This window comes from Pseudonaja textilis, chromosome 8 (genome assembly GCF_049901715.1).
Source record: "Pseudonaja textilis isolate UNSWEBS1 chromosome 8, rPseTex1.2, whole genome shotgun sequence".
NCBI lineage: Eukaryota > Metazoa > Chordata > Lepidosauria > Squamata > Elapidae > Pseudonaja > Pseudonaja textilis.
The window spans coordinates 24,170,600-24,191,028 of record NC_141997.1 but is presented as its reverse complement, the minus strand read 5'-3'; the positions used below and the strand labels follow the sequence as shown (position 1 = coordinate 24,191,028).

Genomic DNA, 20,429 nt, shown 5'->3' with positions numbered 1-20,429 from the left:
ACTGTCAACCAATTAATAAATGTAGATTTAAGAAATGTTACTTTAGCACTTTTGGAACTCTCATTTTTGGTTTAGTGCAAATTCTCATAAAAAATTGATAAAATGTCAGGCATTGTTATTCTTACAATATACAATATGTATTAACGTTAGAGCAGCAACACTAGGCGTGCCGGCCTAGTGGTGAAAAGGCTCACCTCCCATTCAGAAGTTTTAGAGTTCAATCATAAACAGTGATTAGGATTGAACTTCTCTCAAGGCACAGGGAAAATATCTGCTGCAAACTCCGTGTAGGCATCAGGAAGGGCATCTGGCCAGTAAACACTCAGTTCCATTCACTCACCCTGACTCTACCCTGAATTAAGGGATTACAGGGTTGCAAAAAGAAAAAAATGTATAATGTTATTCCTGGATATTCAATGCAATAGTGATAGATGATAAGCAAATGTGTGAAGTTTTGTTATTTGAAGAATTTTAAATCAAATCTTCCAACATAGTGCAATAACAATCCCTTTTGGTTTTAGAATATTAAAATAATATACATACTCTGGATGGGATATGTTCCATATCCAAAGATAGGAAACAAAGATAGGTTTATAGACCCAATGCTATCCATCAAGATCCAGGCAGCTTCCATAGTAAACTATGCTAATGTCAGTTGGTATGAGTTATGTCTTTTCCTGGGCAGATAGTTTTGATTATTATGACACATGCCGTATAGTTAATTTCAAATCTGTAAAGTAAGACGTGTGGGATTTCCACTGAAATTAGTTCAACAAAGCCAATATTAAATGAGTACAAATTCCAAAATGAAAAGTACAATGACAATTAAGAGTTAGCTTTACTCAAGCATTCTTCACTCAAGCATTCATTCAGACATGTCACTCAAGCATTCATTCAGACACTCTTGCAAAATTCTACTCTGTTCAAGGATAAGGTAGCAAAAAACCCCAACTTATTCCCATGTAGAGTTGCTAGGATTAAGCAACCTCAATAGGGGCAAAGCACTGATTTTACATTTCCTCAGAAAGAAAGGCTCAAGATTCCCGCTTTCATTCTGTGTAAGTCAATGTTGGTATGTCAGTTATGTCACAAAAATTAAAACAAAACATTTCTATTAGTGGGAAGTAGACTTACATGTTTGGGCTTGGTAAATATGAACTGTGGTTTGAACAAAAAACTGCTAGTGTTCTCCATGTTATGCAATATATATATATATATATTAAGTCAAACTGAAATTTGTATTATCAAAATTTATTTTTCATATACTTCTACAATTTGCAGACCTTAATTTCTCATGTACATCTACCTGTAGTTGTGAAAATGCAATCTATACACAAGACACTGGTTTTTAGTATTTAGAATCAAAGTATTACACCTCCTGTAAGTTTTCAAAATTTTACATTGTGCTCCAATGCCAAATAATATTTACAAATTCTTGCATTTCTGTTACTAGTTTGTGACATAGGAAAGAGTGCCTAAAATTTCTGAAATTGCTACAGTGATAACAAGTTTCAGTTGTTTGAGGAATACATTCAAAATATTTTCTGTGATTCTCAGATGGATTGTGTAGGCCTAAATTTCAGATGAACGTTTAAATACACATCTACAAAAATACAACCTCAGCTATAAATATGAGAGAACAATTTAAATATGTTACAGAGTAAACACTTTAGAAAGGATGGAGGGAGTAGAGTATCCTGGTCTTTGAAATATCATACAATGAAGCTGAAATTATTTCATATTCTTCTAGTAAGATTTGTAATAATATCGGACTTCAGACACTATTCTGTACCACAGAATTTTTAACTTTTACATAATCTTTGCTAAAGTTATAAAACCTTTAGTGCTATAATGCAGAATGACACTTTAGAATATTTATTTTGCTACAAGTAGTATGTTGGTAAGACACCAGTGGCCTTCAATCTACTGAAATAAGAAAAATCCTCAATAAACTCTTTTCTTCATAGTTTGCAATGGTTAACAAAGGCACATGTAATTATAGCTTATAAACTAAAATTGAAAACAAATTTGCATTTGTTTTACTTGTGTGCATAAAAAAGTACCAAAGTAGTATAACAGTTGTATAGTGAGCAGTTCTTTGCAATTTAGTTTTTTTTCAGCAGTTTTTAGACCCTGTTATATATCTCAATAAGGATATCATTATGACTTTTGTCAAACTTTTCTCATATTTCTGACAAGAGTATAAAAAACATTAATAATTTTTTCCACTTTCTAGGTAGAAATTATGCTTTATACATTAGTTGGGTATAGATAGCTGCCTACAGTGCTGAAAAAATTAAAACAATTAAAGTTAAATTACCAATACATGATCATTAGATTACAATTAACGTCCGAAAAGATAGCTGTAATGACAGAAGGGACATATATACTTTTATTTTTAATATCATTTTTCAATTTATGGTAATTGTGATATTACTGTAATATCTTTAAGAAAAACAGTGGTATAACTATTGTTTTAGAATTGCAATCTGCCTTTAAATCAGTATAAAACTATCATTTCCAAAATATTCAAAAACTAATTTGGAAACATGTGTTAGCTAGTTTTATTTGGCAGCATTGAATTGTTAGATACATAAGCAGCATCTGAGGACCAGCCCAGATATTCTTTGAAGAAAAAGTGCTAGTACACATTTAATAAAAATCACTACATTTGGAACAAATATTTTTAAAAATATTACTAACTTTCCAGGCACTATTACTACTAAGGTAAAAAATGAGTTTACTTTTCACACTGTAAAGAATTCTGTGCTTTTTAAAAATCACAGGTTTGTTCACTTTTTAAAAAAACGAATTGTAAAGCAAAATGTAAGTAATGAAAGAGTCTCTAATATCGTGTAACATGCATCAGCAAATGAATCACGTGTTTTTTTATTTCTGTACCTTATATATCAGATTAGATAAGCAATCAATAAATCATTTACATTTCACTTCCAGTTATACAAATATGGATTCTTGTGGAGCTGTTCGAATTTATCTGTAGAAATACTTATGTACATATTTATAAGCTAAGCACTATATTTATTGGCATTAAACTACACTAGACAGTCTTCCATTGTCTCCCTATCTCTGAATCAGCACTGTTCCAGAATGCTAAGAAAACTACTTAAGGTTTTAAGATTTTTCTTAAATTCTAAATTCCTATTTCATATTGAGCAAATTAATGGCTAAACACTAGAGCTAATAGTCAAGACAGCTTATCCAAATGACTATATTGTTTATAGAAATGACCACATAAAAAGAAAGTTGTGCTACATGCTCATTACCATTGCTCTACTGTAACCATTCAAGTGGAATGTTTAAATTATTTTTTAAATTAAATAGTTTTCAGGCATAGGACAAAAGTTGACCAATGTTGTCTCACAACAAAACCAAGTTAACTTTATCTGTTAGTACCACATTCCCAAAGGCATTGCACTCAGTAAATAAACATAGTCAAAGGTCAGAGCTCAAAAGTACCATTAGAAAACTTTACAAATTAGGTTCAATGGGTATTCTATAAGTCAATGGCACAATTCCTGTCAAGTTTAGATTCTGGGTAATTAATACAGCCTATACCAGTTGTCACGTAACATTTTATATGGGTTTCCCAATATATGTCTCTTAATTCATGTCTATTCCGGCAAAAAAGCATGGCAGCACAGGTTACCTTGCCATGCTAATATGCATGAGAGGTGACAGAGAATACTTGGAAAGGACAGTAAGAATGGTTAACTGTCCCCAGGTGCCATTTCTTCCTGCACATATACTCCCTAAGCAGTTTTAATAACCTGGTTCAACTGGAATCTGACTAGGGTATCCTGGAAATTGCCTTGCATGGCAATCAGCAAGACAATCACACTTGCCTGTTCACCAACTGCAAAACCTAAATGCCTTCTACTGCAAATGCGTAGAAAATATTTCATTTGGCTTTTAAAAAAATAAGTTATGTTGAATACTTCTGACAAAAATAAAAATCATGAAGTTAATGTGTTATCTTCTCCCCAACATAGATTTCTGTGTCATGAATTTTAACAAGTACATGGACTGGTTTTCTACCTTGCAAACCTCTATATCATGAGTTTAATTAGATGGAGCCCACACATTTACTGTTTCAATAGATATTATCTACACTGGAGAAACAGATCTTACTACATAGCCAATATAAAACTGGATCACTGCTTTTAAAAAAAAAACAATTTTATTTTTTTAAAATGTTTTAAGCTTTGGTTCCATTAACCACTGAATTATGAAGCTCTAAAACATATGTAACCTAAAAGCTTCCATTAATTCTATTTAAGCCTGCTTAGAAACTAAAGGTATCGCCTTAAGGGTTGGTTTTAAAACCAATCCTAACAAGGGACACATCTGTCCTATTAACCAAATATGTTGGATTTAGGTCTGAGCTTGAAAGAGGCTTTCAGGGACTTTTCCTCCTCCTCCTCCTCCTCTGCATCCCCCTTGAAAGAAGGGGTAGTATGGATGATTTGCGTATGGAACCGGATTTTGTTGAGGCGGGGTTTTATCCTACCACTGCCGGAGATTTTCCTACTGAGCTCTTTGCTCTTGTTGGGTGCAGCAGCCCCCTCCGCCGATTCCCTTTCATCCCCATGATGGTGGTGGTGGTGGTGGTGAAAGCTTGTAAGTAATGAGGTTAGAGGGGAGCACCCTGGAAAGCCTCCAGCGGCTGCTGCCGTTCGATGCCCCGCTGTCGGCCTCCTCCTGCAGAGCCCCGACGAGGCTGCGTACCTCTTCGGCGGTGCCCCGGCTCAGGTAGTGCGAGGCCTTGTGGCCGCTGTAATCCCGAATATCCACGTCGGCGTCGTAGGCGCCCACCAGCAGCTTCACCACTTCCAAGTGGCCGTGCATGGCGGCCAGGTGCAGCGCGGTGTAGCCGCCGCTGGTGCGCGCGTTAATGTTGATGGGCAGGCATTGCCGGTGGGCGAAATTGACCAGCCTTGCCAGCACTTCGGGATGGCCCAGCTTGGCCGCCCAGTGCAGGCAAGTGAAGCCCGTGATGAAATCGCGCTTGGGCAACAGCGCCGGCTCGCAGCTCAGTAAACTCTCCAGGCTTTCCCAGCGCCCGTCCGAAGCGCACAGCATCCACGCGTGCTCCAGCGGATCCAAGGCCCCCGAGCCCTCGCCGCTGCCACTCTCGTCCTCGGCCGACGAAGACGCCAGGGAGGCGCTGTCCGAATCCCCCCCGCCGCCGCCGCCGCCGCGGCTCCCTCCGCGGTGCAGGCCCCCCCCGCGCTTCTGCTGAGGGGAACTGCCCAGCATCCGTTCCCGGAAGATCTTTTGCCCACACCTGGGTGTGTTGGCGCCGGTAGAGGCTCCGCCCGCCGAGGCGCCCACAGCCGGGCTCGTGGAGGGCGGCGAGTCTTCTTCGAGCTGGGCCTCAACGGCGTCCCCGCCGGGCTTCTCCTCAGGCTCGGCATCGCCCGAGGGCGTCGCCACCGCCTCCAGGGGCCGCGGGCTGCTCTGCTCTGCCTCTCGGCCGCCGCCGCCTCCTTCTCCCGGGCTCTCTGGGCTCGCCAGAGGTGCCTGTGTGATTCGGGACGGAAGCGCCTCCGGCGGTGCTTCCGAGGCGGCAGCGGCGTCGCCCTCCTCGGACGGCAGCTCTCCAGAAGCTGCAGAGGGATCCCCTCTCGCCGCCTTCTCTCCCTTCAGCGGTTCGGCGCCGGCTTCCTCTTCCAGGGCCTCCCCTCCATCCCGGCTGTCCCCTTCGCCGCCAGGAGCACCAGGGGGGCGCGGCGTGTCCTCGGGATGCCCGACGGTCCCGGAGCCGTTCTCGGCCGGAGGGGCCGCCGCCGCCGCCGCTTCGGATTTCCGACCGCCGGCACTGCCGCGGTATTTCTTGCGCAACTGCACATACTTGGTCCCTGAGCCGGGCTCCTGCCGCACCGTGGCCACGGCGTTGACCAGCTCCTTAAAGTGCTCGCGGGCCCGGGCGCGCCTCTCGGGGTCCGGCGAAGCGAGGAAGCCACGGAAATGGTCCAACAGGTCGGCGTTGCGAGCCCGGCCTCCGCGCTCTGCCAAAAACCGGAGCACCGTGTCCCGGTCCAGCTCCCCCGGCGCGGCCATAGGCGCCCACAGACCGTTGGCGGCGGCGCCCCTCCTGTCGATCCCGACCGCTAGCCTTCAGCGCGGGATCCCCTCCCGACTCCTTCGCTTGGCCCGCCATGGCATCGTCGCTGCCACGAGACGCCCGACAGCATCGCCTGAGTCCGGCTTCTCCCTCTCCGCCCTCCCTCGGTTGCCGGACCCTATCGAGCGCGCGTCCCCTCCTTGTTCATGTGACGTCCGCGAGGGAAACAGGGAGGCGCCTTATTTGCCCGCTTTCAAACTGCCCTCCCCTCCCTTTGAATGAATCTCGGCGCTGAGGAGGCTCTAAAGCAGCTCGCCGCTGAGAAGGGAGGGTCGGGGCGCCCGTCCGAAACCACGCCCCCGTTCCATGCTCCTCCCATATTAAGAGAGTAGGTTTCCTACTCTTACCCGTAGGAGGCAGTGCCGCTCGTGCCCCTTCCTCCCTGCCCCCCCACCCCCCCACCCCCACCCAACGTTCGTTTGCGGTTTGGGCAGCATCTTCTGCCGTCGGGACGGGATTGGCTGGGCATTGGTCCCGCCCTCCTTTCCGCGCGGCCTCTCATCCCCACCAGTTACATTCCAGCTGTTGGGATTGGAGTTGGAAGTTCGACGCGGGCTCCCACCCTCCCTCGCCATTGTCTTTGGCGCGCGGTGACCCCTCCCCTCATGTCATGGCTTCTTCCGATGTGGCTCGGCAGCTGGTAAGTCCGGAGCGCGCCCTGAGGTGTGGGCAGAGGGAGAGCCGGCCTGGACTGGGCGACAACGGTCCCGCTCGCCTGCTTTGTGGGTAGGAAATCCCATTGGATTCCCGGGCTTCCTTTTGGTAAAGGGAAAGTTGCAATCCACGAGAGCCGTTTCGCCCCCTTGTTTTCGATGGGCACAGGATCCGGCCTAAATTATCCAAAAAGGGCAGCTCTCTGGGACCCAGATTGCTTTCATTCATCCCATTATAAACACTTCCAGCTTCCCCCATCACTTATGGCTTTGTGTAAATCCGAAAGCACCAGCCTCTTGCCATTGACTGCAGCCAAACAAAAATAGGAAAGTTTGCTGTCCCCTCAACCAGTGAGTGCTTGCCTAGAGAATTTTTTTTAAATATTATAGACATTGTTATTAGTTAGAGTTTTACTTCTGGGAATTTGAGGTATTGTACCTTGTAAAGTAGGCTCACCTGAGGAATAGTGACTGGCACAGAGTGACTTCCTTAATTTTCCATGTCTGAGTATAGAGTTGAACTTGACTTCCCCTCATTCTAATCCAGCGTCTCTAATTGCATTAGCTTCTGAGATATCAGGAGGTTTACTTTCAAATATAGACAAAGTTCTCAATTGGTGATGGCTAGCTGTGCCCTGGTGAAACTAAGTAGGATTTGGGTTGGTTAGGACTTGGATGGGAGATTTTCTGAACTATAGCATAGAAAAGAATTCTGGAAGAAGCAGTAACAAATCACTGCCATGATCGATCTGTCTGTCTATCTATCTATCTATCTATCTATCTATCTATCTATCCATCCATCCATCCATCCATCCATCCTTGCTTTTCTAAAGAACATACATGCATGTCAGCATTGCTGCAGCATTTCTCAAATGACTCAGGTAAGACATTAAAGGCTGCTAACAGGTTTATTGTGATACCAGTTTATTGGATTAAACCTGATGTACTTCACAAGGTCTTTGCCCTGTTATATACATCAAAGGTTCCTTCTATATTTTTACCTCATTATTTCCACCCAGTATATACCACTGCTACAAATTCCTAGGCACCCCATCTGTTATTAATGCTTCACCTTATTTATTTTTCCTTATTTTCCTTTCTCGCTTGAGAAACTGCCTGAATATTCATTTTCTAACTTTTGTATAAAACTTTTGCTTTTTTTAAAAAAAATGTATCACTTCCAACTTGAAAATTTCTATATATAAACTCTACATATAGGAAATTAAGAGTTAGGAAAGAAAAGTATAGAAGTTGTCTCCCTCACACATTAAGTCTTTTGAGTGTTGGAAAATTACCGCTTTGTGTATAACAGGATTAGGCCATGCTTTTGCACATCTTCAGTCTAAAGTATTACAACCACAGTATAAAAAACATCTCTCCAATAGTTGCTTGGCAGTTCAGTGAGTGTGCAAATGATTAACTTTTACACACACATTTAATTTAAAATTAAATCCACATATTAACCAACCAACTTGTTGCTGCTGCCCAGTGATAATATGCTTGGAAAACAGTTTCATTGAATGCAATAAAATTTATTTTTGAGTCAATTTGAACAGCATTGCATTGCTGGTAGCTTTATGCTACTAATGTAATTCAGCTATATGTATCTATATGAATATAAACATGCTGTAAAGGCAATTCAGATAGGTGTATGGGTTTGTGTGCATATATATATATATATACATGTATATACACATACATATGCACATTTATACAATTTAATTACCTCTAGCATAAACCAGTTTATGTTCACAATATATTAATTTGTCAGGTTGCTCTCATTAAATAATAGCCTTTGAATTATTTTCTGTGCCTTTCTAAGCTTTTATTATGTCAAGATTTTCCTCCACACCCAGCACTATTCTATTAATCAAGAATCCTTTATGCTGGTAAGTCAGCATTCTACACTTACGCTAAAGTAACACCCATATTTTCATAATCTCTATTTTTAAATCTATTTAGCTCAAATCTTTTTTCCCCATAAAGGCTGCATTTCCTGGTTATGTTAACATCTAGGGATTATAATTTTCTCAGCTGTTGTTTATATTTAACTTTTTGTATTGTATTTATAATTTGATTTTAGTTGATTTTATGATGATTATTTGCTGCCCAGAGTGTCACTTGTTTGAGATGGGTGGCCATATACATAAATTATTTAAAATAACTGTTTAAGTAATGTTTTAAATATTTAAAAAACTTTCCTGAATTTGAAAAATGAATTGCATACTAATGAGCTAAAAACTTATCCATAGGCTGCTGCTATTGTGGAATAATGAGGAAAAAAACAGCAGTGTTTTAAATAATTGTATATTTTATTGTAATATTCAGCTGCTGTTCTGGATAGATCCTATTTGTGTAGGTGTATGTATATATATATACACATACACACACACATTTCTTATCCTATTTATAAGAGGAGTATAAGGTAGCTTGCACATTTAAAAATACATTAAAAGCTGTGGCAATTTTCTACCCAATTATGACAGATCCTATTTGTATGTGTGTATTGAAAACCCTCATTTCTTACCCTATTTATAAGAGGAGTGTAAGGTAGCTTGCACGTTTAAAAATATATTAAAAGCTGTGGCAATTTTCCACCCAATTATGAGCAGTCCTAAAACTGCAATATGAAAGCAATAGGCAAATACCATTAATATATCAATATTATAGGGAAATATTAGAAATATTTACAAGTAATTTTTTTACTATCTTTCACTGTGAACCCCCCCGCAAGTTATCATTTATTAGTATTATACCAAAATTTTAAGTTTTTGTGTTTGGAGGAGCGTTAAGAGATTTTCTAAAATTTATACACTGATTTCCTTTGCATAGATTTGAATCAGATTCATTTGCTATCCCATTCTCATATGACATAATTAGATTGAAAAGAATAATAGTCAGTGATATACCATCTATGATCTATAGAGTTTTATTTTTCTAAGTTTAACTCCAAACTAAACTTTGGCAATATACAGTAGTTGTGAGTGTACTTGTTTCATAAGAAATGAGTATATTTTGACTACTGTATCTCTAGATGATAAAGCATTAGCCTTGATTATTGTTTTCCACTGTGTATGCCTAATTTTTGAAGTGCATGTGATAAAGAATGCATTCTGTAAAGATACTGGTTTCTTCAGGTAAGGATATGTGAAGATTCTACAGAAAAAAGTAATTAAAAAGATGACTACTATTTAAATTCATAGGATAAATGATTTATAGCAAAGTTATTTAAATGTTCAAGCCCTTCAAAAGATTTCCGTATCACAGACACTTGAGTCACTTAACTTCCTGATTAAAACTTGCATCTACAAGTATGTTCTTTGGCAAAGATTCAGGGACACACAGAAATAATTGGCTTGGTATTTCTGATACACTGTTTGCAGGAGTGTAGGAGAGAATTTACATCCTGTTTAAAAATGCATACTCAATTCTATTTTCATTGTAGAGATTTACTCTTGCTAAATGTACTTTTTTGAAGCTAAGATTTTGCTTTCTATTTTTTAAAAGTTAGAAAGGTAGTTTGTCAAATGGCCAATTGCATTGTTCTGTAAGAGGTAAAACAAAATTGCTCCCTCCACTAAGTTTTTATTATGTAACTTTTATTTTTATCAATAATTTTAATAAAAAATAGGGAATTCAAGGCATCATGAACAAAGTTAAAAATGCAATATTCCATACTGTATACTATATAATTTTAAAATTACAAATCACTGTTAAGCTCCAAGTAATACCAAGAATGTGAACAACAATGATCTGTCTAGTGCAAATTAATCTCAGCACTGATATTAGGAATTGTAATTTCCACCTAAGTAATTTCTGTTAAGAAAACCCCACATTTCAGATGTGGTTCTGCCCCCTAAATTTAGGTATAATATAAAAATGGTTTTCCAACTGAATTGATTTCTTTAAAATCCTTTGAAACATAAGCTGTTTTTAACATTGATCATATTTCCAGAGTTTAATAAGCCATTCTTCAGCAAAGAGAACTGTCCCTATTCTTCAATAGGAAGTGTAAAGCAATAGTCCCCAATCTTTCAAGCTCAGGGGACCTGTGGAGACGGCAGTGAGGGTGGGGGTAGGGGATGGTTTTATGTGCATGTATGCTCTGCTTTCACAAATGCAGTATCACACACATTTACACGCACATACACAGTCGCCCACCACTTCTGCGGACCGGTTCCAAACACTAGTTCCCTGGTATAGAGTATCCTGGCAGCAGATAGCATGTACAAAGCTAATCAAGTACAGTAGCTAAAATGGATGATCAGTGATGGTGAAGGGTACCTTACGGATTGGAAGACAATGAATAGTGAAAGTGAAGAAAGTGATGGACTACTTGTTAGAAAGAGTCTGCTACTAGGTTCCCCCATTGTTTGTAGGATAATGGAGTACTACAGTGATTGTTGTCATTATCTTCTACCTATACAGGTAGTCCTCAACTTGTGACCACAATTGAACCCCAAATTTCTTTTGCTAAGTGAGATAGATGTTACGTGAATTTTGTCCTATTTTACAACCTTTTCTGCCACAGTTGTTAAGTGAATCACTGTGGTTGTAACACAGTTGTTAAAGTGGATCTGCCTTCCCCAGTGACTTCTCAGGTAGTAAAAGGTGATCACACTGCAACTATCATACATATGATTCATTTGTCGAGCATCTGAGTTTTGATTACCTGACCATGGGCATGCTGCAGTGTGGTAAGTATGAAAAATAGTTGTGAGTCACTAAATGAACTGTTGTAAATCAAGGACAACCTGTATATTTGGTGGCAATGTAAGATCAGATAACATTTTTTAAAAAGAGTTGGAAGGGAAATTCAGCTTTTAAAATGAGCTTCAACCTCTTTAAATCACTTTCCATAAAAATTGAGCTTTACAACATTTTTACAAAATTCAGAAAAATATTCTAAACTGGTTGTTATATTTTTACAATTTTTACAGAATGAACTGACCTGCAAACTAGGGTAATATGCTAACAATAAAGCATCTTATATACGAATTTTCTTTAAGTACAACATTCAGTGTACATTTCTTTTTGTGTATTAATGAGTGTATCTAAAGTTTGTGTCTCTAATTGTTCAGTCGTTTACTTGTAGAGATTCAGAGCTATAATTCATGATTTATTACGGTAGTAAATTAGGCCTAGCAAATGCTTATTAGAAAAAAAAAACTGATCAGTGTGTTGATTCAATTTAAAAAAAAAAACATTCTCTTTTCTAGTATTTTAGTAAAAAAGTTTGCAGTCTACCTTCAGTAAAGAAACAGCTTGATGATTAGAGAGATCAGAGAAATGAAGCTTCTTTCCATGATGGAAGAGTTCTTTGTGTTGAGTCTCCTCAATTACGTAATGGTTTGACCAAAATTTCTTGAAAAGTTTTATAGTATATTATAGATATGTGATCAGAATCACTCTTTCATTAGGCAAAGAAAACAGAATAAAAATAAAACAAAACAAGAAAAGGAAAGACATAAAAATGCACTACAAGTAATTGGGAGATCATCAACAGGTGGCCAGAGTCTACCTATTTTTACAGGTAATATAGCAGAATTTAGCTACCTACTGATTTGATATTAATAGCTGTCCATAAAACAGACCCAAAGTTTTGTCAGATAGAGTTATCAAATGAGTTCCTGGGTCCTTATAGAGGGTGCAGTATGACAGCTCCAGAGGGGCACAATCTTGGCTATTGTGGAACTTTCCTATATTGCCCCTCCAGCACAGCTGTGGAAAGGGCATTACCGTTTGCTAGGGTTAGTGCCCTCTGAAATTTGGAGACAAGTTATATGCTCTAACTATCAAGTCCTAAATTCTTAGTTTCAGCTTTCAAAAATTAATTCGTCAGTTTCATCTTTGTAATGGGTTTATTAAGAATCATCTTTTCTTGATCTGCAAGGGAGGCAAAATTTGTTTAACCACCACATCTTTCACTTAACAACTGCAGTGATTCCCTTAACAACCAGGGCAAAAAAGTTCATAAAATGAGGCACAACTCACTTAATTGCCTCACTTAGCAAAGGAAATTTTGAACTCGATTGTTGTAAGTTGAGGACTACTCAACTTACTTGTATTAATTTGTATTACTTGTATTAATATTACTACATTAAAAGTATATATTAAACATATTAAAATTGTATTATTAAAATTTGTATTACTTGTATTAATTTGTATACTAAAAGTCCAAACATATTCTGCACTCTGAATGTCTTTATTACAAAGGTGAAAAGCTAGAGTAGACTTTCTTTATGTCAGAGCTCCCTCTTGTGGTTATAAAAATATTATAAATTCCTTAGAAAATAGAAAAATAAAAAAGATTAACCTTATAAAATGCAGATAAAAGAAAGCTGATTGCAGGACAGTAAACCCCAGTAAGGCAAATAAGACAATAATCAAAATAAATTATTTCCACATTGGAAAATTCCTTACTGTCGCATTATATCAAATAGGCAATTTTTTTAAATTGATATGACTTCTCTGGATTTGTCACACAAAGGAAAAAACCATAATGTGCTGTCATCTGAAATCCATTCTGCAACTTTTAAAGTATCTTGACACCTAGAATTTTAATGCCCAGTATTTAGGTATTAATATTACCTTATGAAATCATGGCTTCCTATTGCAGTGGTTGTTGACTAATGATTTGTTTGGATTCATAATCTTTCTGATCAAGCATTAGGTAGATCACAGTCTCATTGCTAACCTTAGTCAGGAAAATGCAATTAGTAGGTTTAAGAGGAATGTGAAAGAACCCATCTGAGCACTCAGTTTCATATTTGTAAAGAAGAGAAAGAGTGCGCCATCTGTGTTTGACTTTGACACTGCCTATTGCCAGCGGAAAACATCTAACAGAGGAACTTCAGAGTGGCCGGGGGGAATCACCTATTCCCTAGATCAAGAGTAGGTGTGGTATGATTTTTCCTATTGTTGAATTATCACTGGTGGGATTCTTTGCTTTAGAACAGGGGTTCCCAACCTGGGGTGCTTGCACCACCTGGGGGTGCGAGACGATATTCTAGGGGGTACAAGAAAAGTCCAGGTAAATAATAGGATATTGGCTATATGTTGGCATTTTTATTTATTATTTATTTCAGGGGGTGCGAGGTTCGAGTGAAATTTCTTTAGGGGTGCGGGGTGAAAAAAAGGGTTGGGAACCACTGCTTTAGAACATGCTGGCTAGAGCTGCAAGGAGTTGTATTTTAGCAACAGGTCCCAAGCCTCCACTTTTATAACAGTTCAAAACCTGCTTCTTCTTCTTTTTCTTTTGGTACATACATTGTGTTATGTGCAAATGGTTTTTCTTTTTGTTCTTTATTGTGTAAGTGATGGATTTAAGTCATAGAACTTACATCACTAAATTAGCTGAGTCTTAAGGTGAATGCATAGCTAAAGTAAAATTCTAGTCACCTCTGTTTAAATCATGGTCTTTGCCTTTGAAGAAAATGTCAGTGGCATTAATTATTTTGTTATGTTATCATATCATAAAATATACAACTAATTTATGTTGCAACTATTGAAACATAGGATTAGGGTATTAGAAATATAAAGCTAATAAAAGAGTCAAATGTTGATGCTACATAGAAAAATATTATAGTATATTTCTGTAGAACAGTCAATGAACTCGTCTTCATGCTGAATATAGAAAGGGTTGTGGAATAATCTTAGCATGTCTATCCAGAAGTGAAGCTAGTTTGTTTATTCCCAGGGAAGTTGATATAAAGATGCTTATATCAGGGGGATTGGTAGGAACTCTGAAACTTGAAGGTAGTTTCAAAAATCATTACTATGAGGGACATGTCTACTCACATACCAATGAGGTTGTTCCCTAAACTATTATTTCCAGTCCAGCTTACCTTTGCTTTAGGACAAGTGGGCACATTTTCAGATATAGTGCTGAACAATAGCCACTTACCAGTTTTATTGGTTAAGTAGCCTCAGATGCATTCATGAAAACAGGCACTAGAGGCTGGTGCTTTACCTTGAAGCATATTACCTTCCTGTTTAAGTGTAATTTTATTTATTTTTTTTATAATTAGATAAGCAATAGATAAGATCTATTAAAGGGAAATGTCTGCCTGCAGGCTGAGTTGCCGTATAGGAATAGCACTTAGACTTAAATATTGCTTCACAGTCCTTTATAATACTCTCTGAGTTATTTACAATATCAGCATATTGCCCCAACAATCTGGGTCCTCATTTTACCAACCTCAGAAAGATGGAAGTTGAGTCAACCTTGAACTGGTCAGAATCGAACTCCTGGAGTAAGTAGTGAATTAGCCTGCAGTACTGTGTTCTAACCAATGGGCCATCGCGGCTTTATATTACAATATTTTCTACAATGCTGCTTAATTAATCAGTGTATTTAATTTAAATACTTGTAATTAACCAAAAAGTTATCCCCTTTAAATGTATTTATGTCAGCCCTTTGATGTTGGCCAGATCAAGAAGCCAACTAATCACTGAAGTGATTAGAACTACACTTTATTAACATTGGCTATAATAACAGTATTTTGAGCAAGTCTGATTTTGTTGATCTCTCCTCTCTCTCATATTCCTGTGTATCATGGAGGAGCTTGCCTGTCTATTTTCCAAATACTAACTTGGTAGATACTGACCCAGGACTTAAGGAATATTTAAGTCCTAATTTTTTATGTAATGGTTTCCCCATCTCCCTATTCTCTATAGTTCTGCAATTATGAACAGAATTATTTCTCTTTCAAATTTCTTTAATTTGACTGTCACAAAATTATTTTATTTACTGTTTCAGTACTATCAACCTGATATTGGAATGAGAGGACCCTTTACTTCACCAACAGATAATCATGATGCAGGAAAAGTGAGTTATTCTATTCCTGTGATGGCGAACCTATGGCACAGGTGCCACAGGTGGCACACAGAGCCATTTGTGCGGGCACACGAGCCCCAGCCAAACTTACCTCACTTTGCATACACACGCTTCCCAGCTGATTTTCAACCTGTTTTAGGCCTTTTTCGGCCTTTCAGAGGGTCGAGGGAAGCTTCTGCAGTCTTTGGAAGCCAAAAAACAGGCCCGTTTCATCACTTCCTGTATTTCCGGAAATACTGGAAGTGATGAAATGGGCCATTTTTTTTTGGCCTCCAAACGCTGCAGAGGCTTCCCTCAAACCTCTGCGAGGCCGAAAAAGGCCTCAAACGGGCCAAAAATCAGCTGGGAGGCGAGCACATGAGCAGTGCAGGTAAAGGGGTGGCAGGGGGATCGTGGCGAATGCACAGGGGTGGGGGGACGTGTGCATTGCCTTCTGGGTGCTGCATGTGAGTGTGCCCATATAAGCACTTGCAATTTTCACAACAGGAGCCCAAAAAGTTAGCCACCACTGTTCTGTTCTGTTCCAATCTGTTCCATTCCATTTATCTGTATCTCTTATTATTTTTACAAATAACTCAAGATGGAGGACATATCCAACACATCTTCCTCCTATTTTCCCTAAAACAATGACCTTGTGAGGTGGGTTGGGCTAAAAGAGAGTGCCTGGCCCAAGGACACCCAGCTGGCTTTCATGGCTAAGGCGGACTAGAATTCCTTCCCTTCCTTTCCCTTCCTGTCCAGTCCCATCCTGTCCCAAGCAGCTTAAATGTCTGCAAATTTATCATAGCGTTATATAAGTTCCTCCCCTTCCCCTACCTTACCATTCTTTGCATTCTTTGCATTCTTTGGATATTTGTAGAGCATCTTGAAAAATTTCTTGTTTATTCTAGCTCCAAAGAAGACATTTCTCTAAGTGGGAGTAGTGGCTATTCGGAGAAGATAACAATTGATAAATCTCTTGCTGCCGAGTGCTGTCTAAAACTGGTCTCACCAGAGCAGCTCCAGTTTCTATGACTGTGTTTTATAGGACTGCACTTCTCAAAGTGTGCCAGGTTATGCTGTACTCTGATGTGGCTGACAGATACCAGCATGGCATTATTAATAGATGTTTGGGTGTAGAAATATACTTCCTTTGAGAGAGCACTGCTGTCATCAGTTCTCTCTTACTTGGGCATTTGTCTGCTGCCCTAAAGTAAGCTTACTACTTAATCTGTAGTGAGATGCACAGAAACCTCCACAAAGGGTAGGAAGCTTACCTGTAACTATAACTCCTAGAACACATATGTGTATTCACACAGCCCCATTCTCTTTCCCCTTTCATGTGCTTTCTTTACTAAGTATCCTATTAATAATGACTGTCAGTCCTTTAGAATGAAAGAAGGAGAGGGAGCATTATCTTAGGCATCCATGGTAAAATGGAGGTCTTGCTCCAAATTTCCTCAGTTGTGGAATATTCCCAATAAGGCTTTTGCACAGGTGCAGTATCTATATGCATTAATACACTGTTTACCACTTGAAGATACACAGTTGCAGAAAAATAAACCTGTTCTCAAGGGATATACACACCTTGGATTTATTAGGTAAGAAGACATTGGTTATAGGAAGCTTCATGAAGACATTTCATTATTTTAAATATTAAAGATCAAAATAAATATCATAATATTTGTGATATTATTGAGTAGCTTTGGCTCTGCTAAGGAGTGATCAGAAACCTGTTCAAGAGTATATTTCAGAATTTGGATTTAAGCTGTCAAGGATATCTTCTTATGACATTAATATTGCAAGCTGCTCAGTCTCCAGAACTGGAGCAACATAAAAGTTGTATGAATAAATAAAAATGTTTCAGAACCAAGAGTTTCTCAACAGTGCTGATCATGAGAAACAAAACATGAGGAATCTCCGAAGTTGTCTATATCTATAAATTCTACAGGGAATGAAATGGCTCAATAACTCCTGATCAATCGCTAGACATTAGAGAAGCTGCAAACAGAATTCAGAGACAAGGCTTCTTGGCTTTGAAAAGTCCAGCAGAAGAGTTTTGAGAAATTTCAGAAATTCTCAGTATATACCCATGAGTAAGAGATAGAAAATGTGACTTTTTTTTTTAGCTTATCCTCAGGTTCAAGGAAAATTGAAGTAGTACTAGATTTTATCCCTTTTCTGTTTATCCAAAATTTTCTGTATAGTGTCAGAATACTTTGGATATCTGGGGTCTGTGGCAATCAGAATTAATTGTCAATCAATGTTGGAGACCCTTGTAAACAAACTTTTAATAGCTAGACATTATCATAGGTGTATGGGTGTAAGCATACAATAAATGTGGTGCTTATGTTGTGAAAAAACGAGCCAGTCAGTTTTTCAGATGCACGTTTGTTGAATTTTAAGGATGTGTATATACATATGTTGTGGTCATATATTAAGCTTGCTTAGAATCAGCACTGCATTCCATAGGGAACATCTGCAGGGCAACCCAATTTTTGGGGGGTGGGGGGAGGGAATTTCTTTTTTTTTATTTGCTGTTCCTTGCAACCTGCATTGAAGCTCTTGCAAATAAAAGGCCAGGTGATTTAGTAATAGAAACATGAACAAGGATGCACAATATTACAAGAAGGAAGGAATAGTAAACAGAAGGGAGCAGAAAACTTCTAAAGGGAATAATAATAATAAGTGGTTTAAGCAAAATAGATAGAATTAATGAAAGGGTTGAGGAGGAGGAGAAATGACATAAAAAGAGGAGGGAATAGAATGATGGGAACCTAAACATGCATCTCCTTTTGTGTTAAACTTATTGGTATATAATAGTACCGGTATTTATTCAAGAACTGGAAACGATTACTCTTTAGTAAACATCTTGGAAGTATTGTAATAAAGAATAACTTGTAGGGCTTGTGCAGCAGGTTAATAACATTCATGTAGGCTTTTAAATTCTATTTGCAGAGTAACTGCCCTCGGTGATTTTTATTTGGTTGAAAACATTAAACCAAATGTTTTAATATGTAGAATATTATCATGTTTAGCTTTGTCAATATTTACTAGTGTCATGGACACTATATTACAGTCTTATACCCTAATATTTTTTACTGTTTCACTTCAGAAGAATTGTCGATCCTTATTCTTGTCCGGTCATGTTGGTTTTGATAGTTTACCAGATCAATTGGTTAACAAATCTATCCATCAGGGATTTTGCTTCAACATTCTCAGTATTGGTAAGTAATTTAATTTTCAAAAGTGTAAATTAATTTAAACAGATCCTGTTGAAAAGTCTGAAACAATTAAAATGACAAAGATTAATGTTGACCTCCAGATACTGGTTCAAAGGTGACATAACTTTTATTTACCTTTTTACAGTAAATTCCTTAATTTGCTTAATTAAATATATTTCATTCCTTAAGTACTTTATATTCCTTAACTGTTTTCACTCTTTAAGCTTCACAAACATTATAACATTTATTGACAGCTTAGTGCATCTTTATAGTTAGCAGTCATTCCGCATTGGTTTATTTTGATAGTAAAAAATAGCTTTTGCATTTATTTAATGAAAATGCTATTCCATTTCTAAACATTTTTCTAACTATTTTCAGGAAATACTTATCAGGGTTAAAAGAACTTAGTGAATAATTTGCAAATAAAACCTTTAATAAATATTATTCCTTTTTAAATTCAGAACCTCATCTGAAGCAGAAAGGCTATAAGTCTAATTAAGATAAAAAGTATGCTATTACAAGATAAACAGTATAGTTTAGTAATAGATACTTTAAACAGTCCTCAACTTATGACTGTTTAAGTTTGAAGATAATCATTTGGAAAAAGTGACTTATGACTTGCACTTGCACTTATGACCGATGTATCACTGCCATGGTCACACAATTACAATCTGTGCACAACGTATTTACAACTGTTTGCAGCAACTTGCAGTCACGTAACCATGATTTGCATCTTTTTTGCCGGTTTCTGACAAAAATTGAATTTGCTTAGCAACCACCATTAACATTTTGTAAAATTAGGTTCAACCTGACTTATGACCACAGTGACATAAAGTGAAAATTCTTGTCTCAATTATCATCATAAGTCAAGGACTACCTGTACATATGACTGATTAAAAATCGATATTTCACCCCATATCAATCATTACAAGCTTATTGTTTGGTTCAGTTATTGTGTCTCAGCTTATTGCATTTTAGAGGATTGATGTTAGAGTAACCAAGAATAGAAAGCCATGTATGCTAGTAACTTATGAAGGCAGTGTCTGAAGACAGTGTCTGAATTTGGATTTTTTTTTAAATGATAGCCTGCTAGCATTTTTTTTAAATGATAGCATCCTCTGAAAACTCAGCACTTTGGTTTCAGTTTCTTGGATACAGTTTCCATAGAGCAGGGGTGTCCAACCTTTCACCTTCCCTGGGCCACATTAGAAGATGAAAATTTGATTTGGACCGCACATAAAATAAAATAACAGTAACGATACCTGATCATCCAAAAAAACCATAGAAAACATAGTTAACATATTAAATTTATTTGGAAATGAAGTTAGTGAGATGTATTTATTATTTATTAAAAATTATTTATTTTTTATCACGGTTTTTTTATCACGGTTTATTTTCCGGCCAAATTTTGCGGGGGGGGGGGGAAGCTCACCCGCCTCGTGCCTACCTCTCCTCCTGCAAATGGCCCGGCTGGATGAGGCAGGACTGGAAGGAAGAAGCAGCGGTGGCGGGGGCAGAAGCAGCAGCAGGGGCAGAAGCGGCGGCAGCAACAGCAGGAGGTGGCGCTCTGATGGCGCCCGCCTTTTCTG

General features: G+C 38.4%; 2 protein-coding genes across 7 annotated transcripts in view; one reads left to right on the top strand and one right to left on the bottom strand.

The window, feature by feature from the left end:
• Positions 1 to 4,196: 4,196 nt before the first annotated feature.
• On the bottom strand, positions 4,197 to 6,222 carry SOWAHC (sosondowah ankyrin repeat domain family member C). Its single transcript, XM_026707396.2, is given in 2 exon segments — positions 4,197 to 4,628; positions 4,630 to 6,222. Coding segments are annotated over 2 exon segments (1,707 nt in total). The 5' UTR covers positions 6,082 to 6,222; the 3' UTR covers positions 4,197 to 4,373.
• Positions 6,223 to 6,745: 523 nt separating this feature from the next.
• The window catches only part of SEPTIN10 (septin 10), a 37,864-nt gene continuing 24,180 nt past the window's right edge, over positions 6,746 to 20,429 (top strand). For 2 of the 6 annotated variants that reach the window (XM_026707368.2, XM_087938538.1), the window contains exons 1-3: positions 6,746 to 6,785; positions 15,560 to 15,628; positions 18,732 to 18,843. In XM_026707368.2, the coding sequence (XP_026563153.1) occupies positions 6,756 to 6,785; positions 15,560 to 15,628; positions 18,732 to 18,843 (211 nt within the window). In that variant the 5' untranslated portion in view covers positions 6,746 to 6,755. Of the gene's footprint in view, positions 6,872 to 12,217; positions 12,332 to 14,922; positions 15,054 to 15,559; positions 15,629 to 18,731; positions 18,844 to 20,429 lie in introns of those variants that run through there. The other 4 variants (XM_087938535.1, XM_087938536.1, XM_087938534.1 and 1 more) reach the window with 4 other exon arrangements.